The sequence below is a fragment of the Carettochelys insculpta genome, chromosome 8, assembly GCF_033958435.1.
Source record: "Carettochelys insculpta isolate YL-2023 chromosome 8, ASM3395843v1, whole genome shotgun sequence".
In the NCBI taxonomy this organism is placed as follows: domain Eukaryota; kingdom Metazoa; phylum Chordata; order Testudines; family Carettochelyidae; genus Carettochelys; species Carettochelys insculpta.
The window spans coordinates 75784152-75796647 of record NC_134144.1 but is presented as its reverse complement, the minus strand read 5'-3'; the positions used below and the strand labels follow the sequence as shown (position 1 = coordinate 75796647).

At 46.7% G+C, this 12496-nt stretch overlaps 1 protein-coding gene across 1 annotated transcript in view; it reads right to left on the bottom strand.

The window, feature by feature from the left end:
• The window catches only part of LOC142017056 (unconventional myosin-X-like), a 262366-nt gene that overhangs the window by 229442 nt on the left and 20428 nt on the right, over positions 1-12496 (bottom strand). The window contains exons 3-4 of the mRNA XM_075001671.1: positions 4532-4719; positions 4177-4311 (exon numbers count right to left, since the gene is read on the bottom strand). Of these exons, the coding sequence (XP_074857772.1) occupies positions 4177-4311; positions 4532-4719 (323 nt within the window). The remainder of the gene's footprint in view (positions 1-4176; positions 4312-4531; positions 4720-12496) is intronic.

The following is a 12496-nucleotide window of genomic DNA, read 5'->3' as shown; positions in this document are numbered from 1 at the left end:
TCCTAGACTGCATTCTACCTGGGACAGGATAGAGAAGCCTTATAATTGATTTAATATGAGCTGGAGATTGGATCAGCTCCCAGCCAAGCTCCAGGATTACAGGAAGAGCAAGAGTGTCTTAGAATGACCTCCTCTGCTCCCATCAATAACAAAGATACAAAAGAGATTACAAGAGTAGAACGGTCTACATATGTCCACGGGATCTTCTATGTATAGCACATAACTTAGTCCAGCTCCATCCTTCAGACATTTGTCTGTCTGCCACACTAAGGAGCTCTCAGTCATCAGCAATCTTAGAGGTCATGATCAAGTCACCTCTTAATTTTCTCTTGGATAAACAAAACATACTAAGTCTCTCACTATTAGGCAAATTTTACAGCTCTTAAATCATTCTTGTAGCTCTTCTCTGAGTCCTTTCCAGTTTGTCAAAATCCTGTTTTGAAGTCTGCACACCAGAATTGAATGCAAAATCTCACCAATGCTATACAATGACAATCACATGTCCCTGCTCTTTGACCTTCCTCTGCATATACATCCCAGGACTACACTGCACTCTTAGCCTACACCTGGCACTGTAGTTTACATTCACTAGGTTTTCAATGTGATTCCTTTTTTGAGTTGCTGTGTTCCAGGACACAGTTCCTTGTTCTATAAATGGGACCAACATTCTTGGTACACTCTTTCATTAGCTGTACAAAAAGCACCTGTGCTTCAAGTGACCCCATCTTACTAGGCAATCTGGCAGAAGAACTGATCTATCTTGATCATTTATCAGGGGGTTTTCTTCCCCCAGATGAATCTATCACTACCATCGCCTCAAGCTAGGGTGAGGCTCTTGATGGCTGAGACTGTCCCTGAAGAGGATGAAGTAGCAAGTCCCTCAGTAAGGTCCATGCAAGGAGTCTTCTCCTTGAAAATCAACTAATGAGCCATCAGCATTCCTTCACACACATCTTTCCAGCTGCCAAATTTTGGTCACTCTTCTCCTTGCCATAAGCTGAAGAAACTCTAGTTTTCTTCTGACTCTTCCAAGAAGCACAGTTTCAGCAAAATAAGTGTGTCCTCCCTGTTGCACTGCATTCTTACACAGTCTCTTGCTGGAGCTCAACCCCCACCACCATATCTGGGTCTAATATCAGAAGAGCCAACCTAGAGTCAAGCACTGAAGAAATGGGCTGGAAAGAGAAAATCACTTACATTTACACAAGACAGCAGTAACAGCTTCTGTATGATCACTACACTAGGGTTCTCTGCAATCAAGGCAGGGGCTCCCCAGAATCCCAGTGTTTAGACTTTGGCACCAATGGGGGACTTTGCACTAGCTACTGCAGTAAAATGCTTGGATCCCACAGCTGAGAACTCTAAGAATGGAGCACTACCACCGTGATCTCATGCAGAAGCAAGGAACACAGAGTGGTGACCCAATGATCATGGACAGTGGGTACTGTAGGTACAGGAAGGCTCTACCTTCCCACCAGTCTGATGTCCTGAGCCATGTTTCACCTCCAGGCCCCCTCCTGCCTCCTGTTCCCATGTTAGAGGCTGGGGCAGGCAAGCTAGGGGCTTCAGTGTTCCACCAGAGACATGCCACCCCCTATCCTAAACTAAGGCTGGGGCTGCTCTGGACATGCTACCCACTATCCTGAACTGGGCCTGCTCCAACTGCGCTGTCTGCTGAAAGCTACTCTTAGTGGCTGGGTGGACACAGTGAGACATGGTGGCAGGGGTTCAGGCCAGGTAGTGCATCCCAGGCAGACGGGAGTCATGCTGCCTGGCTCTGAACAGCCAGCATGGAGTGCTGAGAACACTGGCCTGAGGTGGGGGCTAAGCTGTGGTTAGTGTGTAACCCACACACTTATGGCCATGTCTACACTGGCACAAAACTTCAAAATGGCCTTGCAAATGGCCATTTTCAAGATTACTAATGAGACGCTGAAATGCATATTCAGCATCTCATTAGCATGCCACTGTCCGCGGCTCTTCGAAACTGCCGTGTTTCGCTCCCGCAGGGCTCATCCACATGGAAAGGACCCTGCCAACTGTGAAATCCCCTTAGTCCTATCTGCTGAGGGGGCCCGGAGGTGAAGCATGGCTTGGGACATGTCAGACTGGTGGGAAGGTAGAGCCTTCCTGTACCTACAGTACCCACTGCTCATGGTCACTCTGCTGATAGAATAAGGGAATTTCAAAGTTGGTGGGGTCCTTTCAAAAAGGACCCCTGTCTGGACAAGCTGCGTGGGAGCGAAACATGGCAATTTCGAAGAGCTGTGGCTGGCGGCATGCTAATGAGGCGCTGAATATGCATTTCAGCACCTCATTAGTAGTTTTCGAAATGGCCATGCAAATGCTAATGGCCACCTCAAAGATTTTTCTTAGTGTAGACGTAGCCACTGTGTAGTTAACTGTCCCATGTAGTGTTACCTAAACCACTTCACAGAGAAAGAATAAGTGTCCTCTACAGCCTAAGTTAAGAGCCAGCCAGCCTTTAGCTCAAGCTGTAGCAGCGCCTGCGTGAAGCTCCAGAGGTTCTAAGGTCAAGTCTGCCTATGGGAAGTTAAAAGTGGGATTTCCTCTAGGATTTCAACTGGGTCTCTGAAGCTCAGGATGTGCTTCCTCAGATAGGGGAAGTATGTATCCCACACACCTCTGTGTGGTTAACTGTCCCATGTAGTGATACCTAGACCTCGTCACAGAGAAAGAATAAGCGTCCTCTACAGCCTAACCTGAGAGACAGCGAGCCTTTAGCTCAAACTCCACAGTGCCCAAGTTCAAGTCAGCCTGTGGGCAGTTACAGGTACACAATTGGCAGATCCTCAGGAGTAAAGGATGGGGCTGGGGGCTAGCTTCCCCAAACCAGAGGTTCTCCTGTAACCCGTACCAATGACTATGTATTAATTTTACTATTCATATTATCATTTCTCCCACAGGCCTCGGATGGATGGATGTTATGATAGACACTGCACAAGTAACAAGAAACACTCCCTACTCCAAACAGCTTAAACTCTATTTAAAGACAAACATAACAAGCATGTGCACAAATTGTGGCAAGAAGAAGGTAACAGCAAAAAGGACATAACGTCGCACAGACTCACTGCATGAAAAGTTAAAGGATTTAAGAGACAAGCAGACTTAAGGTGTGAGTGATGTCACTTGTCCCTGCTAGCCACCTGCCTAGCCATTACCATTGGCAGTTTACCAGCGATGGATCTGAGGACACAGTGCTGGTTTTACAGATTAGTTCAGGGAGAATGTTTCATGCACTAGGGTAGGCAATGAAGCAAACACTGCTGAAGTGTCCCAGAACTGCACAGATCCTGTACAAAGGGCTATTTGGGATGCAGCCACTATAATGACCTTTTACAAGCGGCCTGAACTTTTAAGGTATGTTTTTCTTACATTGTTCCTATGTAATACTGTCTCTTTTTAGATGCGCCAATACCAGCTGCAAAGTTCTGTTATAGTCTTTTTCTATTCAGATTCTTATATGACCATCATCACTACAATATCTGAATATTCATGCTGCAGAGTGTGTCACTCATGTTTCAGGGTTACAGCTGGCCGCATATTTCCTCAGAATCACCAGGGATGGCCACAGCTAGATCGGGGACACTAGGTGAGGTAGGCCAAAGCTCTGGGTGACACCAAGACAATTCTTCACTCACATGCTTGGCTGGCTGGCTGTCGCTCACACACCCAGGATCTAACTGATTGCCCTATGAGAGGTTGGGAAGGAATTTTCCCCAGGTCAGATAGTCAGTGACCTTGTGGGAAGGGGTCAATTTCCTCTGTGGAATGCGGGTGCAGGTCACTTGCCAGGGTTATCAGAGTAGCTCATTGCAGGCTGGGAGTGCTGGTGTATTTTGGCCTCTCCAAATCTCTGCCTCTGACACAGAACAGTTTAGTCTCTTATAGGTCTCAGTTGCTTTGGTGGTTTTGATACAGGGGTGGTAGTGGTGCCCTGTGACACTCAGGAGGCCAGACTAGTTGATCTAATGGCCCAATTTGGCCTTACGCACTCTAGTTATACCTTCCAAAAGCTAGTACTTCGGTGAGGTGAAAGGACTGCTGCATGATAAAGGTCGCACAGCTGCCCCAGCCATACAGTGCCCTCTTACCCCTTCACACATTGTCCTCAAGTGCTCACTAGCTGGCTCTTCTGAGGAGATGAACTTGTACCTGCTCTCCATGATGGCTTCCTCCACGTGTATGCTCTTCTCAGATGCAGGGCCCCCAACAGAGTTCTGGCTCATGGCTGACAGGAATCTGAGCAACAACTTGGTGCTCTCCGTCTTTCCAGCTCCACTTTCTCCACTGTTAAGGAACAGACATGATCCACACTCAAACAGAGCAAGTAACTCTCCCATGCATGGGAGAATGGAGCGTAGTGTTCTGCAGGACCAAATGTGGGGTATCTCCAATAGTGCAGATGTAGGATAGAGAAGATGCAGGAACACAGGTGCCCTTGCAGACAGGACAGTGGGTGTGAAGGATATAATGCAACCGGGGGCTAGCTGTATTTTCAGTTTCTAACCTGATCAGAACACACTGGCTGTCATGACGCTTCCACAAGCAGCAGTAACACTCATTAGCAGTGGCGAAGATATGAGGCGGCAGCTCACCCAGATGATGTTGTCTGTAGAGGTCCATAGCAGCTGTACTGTACAGACCAGAGATGAGTTTGTACGGATTTACTGACACCAAGATGGAACCAATGTTTGTCTAAGGGGAGAAAATAAAATGCAGTGAGAAAATCAATACCAGAAAATCCACCCACCAGACATGACCTGAAGTGATTAATGATGAGATGGAGAGTGCCTGAAAAAGCAGCAGAACAATGGCCACTGACCTCCCGCTACAGAAAGGAGACCTTGCAGGGGAGGGTGCTGCAGAGCAGGGGGGTGGGAGCAGGAGGACTACAATTTTACTGCTTGACAAGCAAGTATTTTAGTTGGCTTTATTGTAAAGCTTTTATTTAAAATATTTCAAACACTGGGGCTAGATCCTCCCCTGACCCCAGCTACTTTCACTGCACTTGCTGCTGCAAACTAAGTCAAGAGCAAAAGGCAACTTAGAAAACCTTTCCCCCCCCCTCATTCCAGATCATTGATTGAGTGGAGATTATCTTGACCCATCTAGGCCAAAAAGCAATAATACCAGAGTGACAAACTCTGTCCCCAATCCATGCAGATCAGCAATACAGCCAGACATGACCATCCCTACCCCTGCCGTAATTCCTTTTCCTTTGTGCATTCTTTTGCTCTTCCTGTAATGGAGTTTCATATCTGGGGCTGCACGCACCCCAAGGATCACAGAGCCATAACATCTTCAGCTCAAATGAGAGATTTGGGCTTAGTTAGTTTGCAGAAGAGTGAGGGGCAATTTGATAGCAGCCTTCAACTTCCTGAAAACGGGCTCTAAAGAGGACAGAGAGAGACAGTTCACAGTGGCGACAGATGGCAGAACAAGAAGCAATGGTCTGAAGTTACAGAGGAAGAGGTGTAAGTTGGATATTAGGAAAAACTATTTCACCAGGAAGGTGGTGAAGCACTGGAATGAGTTACCTAGAGAGGTGGTAGAATCTCCATCCCTAGAGGGTTTTAAGTCTTGGCTTGACATGGTTCTGGCTGGGATGATTTAGTTAGGTTGAGGTCCCTGCCAGCCCGAGAGTTCAATGAGTCTGTGAATTTTTCACAGAGCTGCTCGTGGTACTTTATTTTGCCACCAGAGGGCAGCATTCCACAACACTGCCAAACCACAAGCTGCAGACCCCCTGCATTACACAAGACCAAAAGCAAAACAAAAAGCAGTCAAGTAGCACTTTAAAGACTAGCAAAATGGTTTATTAGGTGAGCTTTCGTGGGACAGACCCACTTCTTCAGACCATGGCCAGACCAGAACAGACTCAATATTTAAGGCATAGAGAACCAAAAACAGTAAGCAAGGCGGACAAATCAGAAAAAGATAATCAAGGTGAGCGAATCAGAGAGTGGAGGGGTGGGGGGGAAGGTCAAGAATTAGATTGAGCCAAGTATGCAGACAAGACATACTTGTCTCAATCTAATTCTTGACCTTCCCCCCCACCCTCTGATTCATTCACCTTGATTATCTTTTTCTGATTTGTCCGCCTTGCTTACTGTTTTTGGTTCTCTGTGCCTTAAATATTGAGTCTGTTCTGGTCTGGCCATGGTCTGAAGAAGTTGGTCTGTCCCACGAAAGCTCACCTAATAAACCATTTTGCTAGTCTTTAAAGTGCTACTTGACTGCTCTTTGTTTTGATAGTGTATAGACTAGCACAGCTTCCTCTTTGTTACTATTCAAGACCAAAAGCAGTATGTCATTTCTCTCTGATGGATGAACTATGTGGACAAAGTACAATGGCAGAATGACGGGGCTGTGAAAGACAGAATTCAGGCTGGCACAAGCATAAGAGTGGAGAAGAAAGTACAGACATCAAACTACTCAAAACTCATGTCTAAGAGCAGTACCTGTCAGTACCAGTGGGGAAGGAATCACTGACTGGGTCCTACAATCAGCAAGCAGGGCAAGAAAAAATCAGGGAGTTTAGATGGCACAGGTCCAAACGTCTGTTTGGGCATTTTACACATCATGGTAACTTCATGTATATATTTTTAATTAGATCAGGAGGTGTTGGGACAGAAGGGAGCAATGCGTACATGCTTCATTTAGCCATGTACTGTTTTGTCCACTTAGTCACTCTACAAGTTCCACACTCAATTCTCAATGTTTCATCGAAAACACTCTACCCAGTCCCATGTTGTTCCTCTTCTCTGAACTCCCTCCAGCTTGTCACTTGTTTTATTTCTAATTACAAGTTGCCCAGGAGTAAACACAAAATTCTAGGTGGGCCTGATTCAGAGCCCTCAGCCTACCCCTACAGTATGCCTTGGAAACTTCCTGATCCACGACACGATGCCTCTGAATTTGCAGTGCAAAACTGCACTGGCCTTTTTAACTGAAGGCTTATTTCACTGAAAGAACACCTCTGATTTTCTGTCCCATTTTCACTCTAGGTCCTGATCTACACTATGAGGTTAGGTCCAAGAAAGCCATGTGAGGTCACTTTTACAATGAATGTGTCTACACCACCAATCTCCTTCTGCAGGCCTTAACGGCTTTTTAAAATTGATTGCTGTACTCCATCTTGTCAAGAATAGCAGCACTAAATTCAAACTTCTGCAACAGTGCTGTTCACGTCAACATTCATGGACTCTGGGAGGTGTCCCACAGTGCCCCAATGTGACCGCTCTGGCCAGCACTTTCAACTCTACTGCACTCTCTGGTACACTGGAAAAGCCCCGGGAACTTTAGAATTTCACTTCCTACCTGGTCAATGTGGCTAGCGCAGCAGCACAACAGGCAAGGGTCACAAATGAGCTCCAGCATGGGGTGTGCAGGTAGAAGAGGCTGTGCAGGCACACCCAGTAGTGCTGCACAAAAATAAAGGAGCTCCGGAAAGCATAACAAAAGACAAATGAGCCTCAGGCATGGTGCTTCTATGAACAGCTGCATGGGAGTCAAAGGAGGGGACTCAACCAGTATCCCAAAATTGTCAGTGGACACATCCCAAGTTATGCTTCAGGCAATCTAAGGGAACAGCAAGGAGGACATTGTAGATGAGAAAGAGAAGAATCCTGAGCAGGCAAGTGCAGGATCCATTTTCACTACCCACCCAGAGCTCTTTCCTAACTCTGGCTCTAGTCCCCTCGCAGAACCTATTGCTGCTGGACCCTAATGGAGGGGAAAGGACCTCTGGGTGAGTGTACATCTGTAATCAAACTACAATGGTACAATTGGGATACAGTGGCAGTCAGTCAACCTACACAGTGGGTGCTCCCCAAAACAGTTTGTTAATCATGCCTGAAGATGGAGTGGAATCCTCCCTGCATATATCTTCAAAGCTCTCGCTGAAGTACTCTGCAATCCTTTTTGAAGGTTTCTGGGGTGGGCTGCCTTATTGCATACTTCGTGGTAGGGCACCTAACCGCCCAAGCCAGCAGTAAGTGCTCTGACATTATTGCAACACAAAGCAAAGCAGCATAAGGTCCAGGTTTCTGGACACATGCAAGCAACATCCACTCCCTAGCACAGGGTTCAGCCACACTTTGACCCCTGTGTGCAGTCAGAGTGCCAATGATACTTTCTAGAGTCACTAATAGTCCTACTTTCAACAACTTCATTAACAAATAAAGAAAGACGCAGAGCTTTACTGTTTAGTGTGGCAAGTGGAAGGGATTGGCCAGGGTCCCTCGTGCCCGCTGTCTGCAGGCTGTGCATGAAGCAGGATAGCTCCTGCTGCTGCCCTGGCACAGACTCTAGCAAGGACCCTGTGGCTGGGACTCAGGTAGGCCCGATGGCAGAGGCTCCGGCCGCAGCCCCTGCACTGTGGCGGGGCTGCTGGCCCTGGGCCCACACTGTGGCAGGAGCTCTAGCCCTGCATTGCAGCAGGGTCCATGTGCTGCAGTGAAGGCTATGGACCAGGGGCTCCAGCCCTGTTCTGCACTCCTGTTGGGGCCCTTGGCTCTGGCACTGCGGCCGCGGGGACCCCAGACCTGCACTCAGGCAGGGGCAACACAGCAGGGGCTCCCCTGAAGCAGGGACCCTGGCCCGGTCGGTCTGCAGGCTTTGGCCCTGGCCTGCGTCATGGCAGGAATGCTGCTCCCCTGGCTATAGCCTCAGTCCCATGATCCCACCCGCTCCCCACGCTGCATGGGGAAGGAGAGGTGGGGTCTGTCCCCTGCCGTATGCCACTCCAAGTCAGCTTACATGCCAAGAATGGCTCGCACGCTGGGGGCTGTGGACATCCTGTGATTCTGGGGAGGGTAATGCAGCATGGTGACCTAGGTGAAATGTGGGAAGTGCTGTATTTGATAACACAAAGATCCACCTCTGTTAGCTCATCCCCCAACAAATTATGACCCTAAATGTGCTGCCCTGTTTGTGATAGATTTGAAGGAATCATCCCAGAGAACAGCCATGCTGTGCAGGGGTGCGGAGGTGACCCCACACTGGCTGTGTGCTCCCACGCCCCTCCACCCTGAACCCTCTCCCTCCTCCATGCCAAGCTGCTGTGTCAAATGAGGACTGCAGTTTATAAGTGCGCTGTGCAGCGGCAGGGGGACTCCGTGATGACTGAGCAGTCTGTGCCCCTCCACTGTGAACCTATCGCCTCCCTTTAGAAGAGCACACATGTGACTGGCGGCTACCATTTGCACGCAGCCTGTCCCATGGTTTCAAAGTGAAAGTTAAAGACCCCTCCCAAAGTGTTGTTTATCAATGACTGCCTGTCTGCAGATTGAGTTCTGCTGCCAAGCACGCTGCCGTGTGCTATACTGAGAGCTGTCCCATCCATAGGGTAGTTCGGGTCGCTCCCCATGCCCTGCACTTTGAGGAGCCCTGCAACATCTGCCTTAACTGTCCTATGGACAAGATCTAGGGTACCCCATGGGATTACCTGGGGAGGTAGAAGGTGCATAGCTCAGGGCAGCATCAGGGGTCAGGGCTCCCTGTACTCACCACAGTAGCAGAAGCAAGAGTGACTTGGATACCTGCTCCACTCTGCCCCACCACGGTCTCCGAACCTGCAGCACACCACTCCTCCGTGGTCATGGGAAGTGGCATGCCATGGGGCAAGGAACTTTTCTTCCCTCTGCTGCAGTGAAGCTAAGCACAGCAAGCTAGGAGAGGGTGGCAGGGTGCAGCAGAGTGGAGAAGGCTGACGGGCTGATCCAGCTCCCACTGCCGCGGTGAGTGTGGAGAGGAGGAGTGAGAACCCCTGCTGCTGCCCCATGCCAGCCCCCCTCCCCCATATTACCTTGGCTCAGATTACTCAAGGGAGAGTAGGGGCTGAGCAGAGGTGGAGCAGGGGCAGGGCCTGTGGCAGGGGGTTGCCCCAAGTCCTGCGTCCCTCCCCAGGGGGTGTACTGGCTATACCTTACTGACAGGTGCTCAAGTAAAATGAAAAATTCAGCCTTGCACTTAACACCTGTGCTTTGTGTTATTAATGATTTACTCATAGTAAAATAATTAAACTTCTGGTTTTTAAAACATATCTTCTGCATAGTCTACTCTTTTTTCCCTAATGAAGCTGGGGGGGCTTATCTGTGGTCTCTGCCCCCACTCCAGCAGTTAGGCTGCTGTAGATTAGAAGGCAAAACAAAATGGGACAAAATGTTTACCAGGCTCATGCAAGTGACTGCAAAGAGTTACAGACAGATCTCAGAAAAGTGGGTAAGTTGGCAACAAAATGGCAGATGAAATTTGATGTTCATAAATAATGCACACTGGAACAAATCCATACATACACAATGATAAGGTCTAAATTAGCAGTTGCTATTCAAGAAAGATTTTGGAATCATTGTAGATGTTATCAGAAAACATCCGCTCATGGTGCAGCACCAGACAAAAAAGCTAACAATGTTCAGAATCATAAAGAAAGGGATAGAGATAATAAAAACAGGAAAAAGGAAAAAAGAAAGAACAAAAAATCCCTAATGACACTATATAAATATGTGGTAAGCCTTAAGTAGTATGAACAGATCTGGCTGTTCCATCTGAAAAAAAGATAGTAGAATCGGAAAAGGTTCAAAGAATAACAACAAAAATGATTGGAGGTACAGAACAGCTCCATCTGAGAAAAGATTTGAAAAAAAACTGGAACTGTTTAGCTTAGAAGACAAACAAATAAGGGGGGATATGACAGAGCTCTATAAAATCATGAATAGTATCGAAAATATGAATAAGGAAGTGTTATTTACTCCTTCACAAACTAGGAATCAGCTGATAAAATTAATAGACAGCAGTCTTAAAACATACAAAAGGAAGTACTTCTTCACACAATGTATAGTCAACCTCTATGGAACTTGTTGTCAACAGATGTTTTGAAGGCCGAAAATATAAAGTTCCAAAAAAGAATTGGTTAAGTACTGGGAGGATAAGACCATCAATGACTATGAGTCAAGATGGTCAGGGACACATAAGCAACCCCTTGCTTCAACTGCCAGAATCTAGGACTGGACTATGGGACAGAGAATCATAGAAGATTCAGGCTGGATCTCAATAGTGCTTTTTTTGTGTCAGTACTGAGTACTGGCAGCTTGGCAGCCCCAGCTGCTGGAACCCCGGCAGGGGGCAGGCAACTCCTCTCTTTTTATTTTATTTTATTTTTTTTTTAACAAAAAAAAAAAACAAAAAACGCGCTGGAACACAAGAGTGACAGAAAGATAGCCATGTTAGTCTGTATTCTATGAAAACAAAAAAGCAGTCATGTAGCACTTTAAAGACTAACAAAATAATTATTAGATGATGAGCTTTCGTGGGACAGACCCACTTCTTCAGATTTTACCCTTACCAGAACAGACTCAACATATAAAGCACAGAGCTCTAAAAATTGTTATCAAAGTTGACAAATCAGAAGAATTGTTATCAAGGTTGGCAAATCAGAAGTGCAGAGGGGTGGCAGGAGGGGGGAGTGGGGTGGCGAAGTTAAGAGTTAGATAAAACAAAATATGCAAATGAGTCTTTACAATGTGCCAGGTAATTGCTCTCCTGGCTCAAACCACATGTTAATATGTCAAATTTTAATATAAATGACAGTTCTGAGCATTCCCTCTGTAGGCGGTTATTAAAGTTCCTTTTCAGTAAAACACGGAACACAAGAGGTTATTTAGTCCAGCCCCTTGCTCAAATCAGGACCAACCCAAAACTGCCTTGTTCTGTTCTTTCCCTCTTGAGCATCTGGCACCAGCCACTGTCAGAAGACAGGACACTGTGGCAGATGAGCCAGTCACCTGATCTGGTATGGCCATGTTTGTGTTCCTCTGGTTTCCTGTTACCTCTCCCCTATGTTCATTACTCTCATGAAAATTCTCAGAAACGCAGTAATTTAGTTAGGTAATTCCCTGGGTGCACGTCTGCTGGGATTGTCTGGTTAATGAGGTTTATTTGTGTTTTAATTAGCCAAGTGTTCCTTGATCTCTCAATTGGCATTTATTTTAACAAGATCATTCTTCCTAATTTTGTCAGACTTCTGGCTCAAAAACACCTTTTTAGAAAGGTATTTAACATCTCAGCTGTTTCTGGAATATCATTAATTGCATTCCTTGCCTCTTTCAATCGCCCTCTCACATATTAGGCCTAACCTTTAGGCCCAATACAGAGAAATTATACTGAAGAATGAGAAACAGCAGAGGATGAACAAAAAGTGGGTCAGAGTTAAGAGGAGAGAATTGGGCAACAAAATTGCCATTTTTATTACTTCAGTGATATCAGTACACCTAACTCTACTCAAAGTACAAACAGAAAATGAAGAAAGGCCCTGTCTCAAAAGTCCTAAAGACTGAAGAAGAGGAATGAAGGTGATGTGGTCAAGAAGCGAAGGTGATTGGCAAAGAGCTGTTCAAGAGGGTAGCAGGCTGCAAACTAAAAGGATAGGAAGAGTAGGATGAGCAAAGGCTGCAAGAGAAAAGTCTCTGTGCAG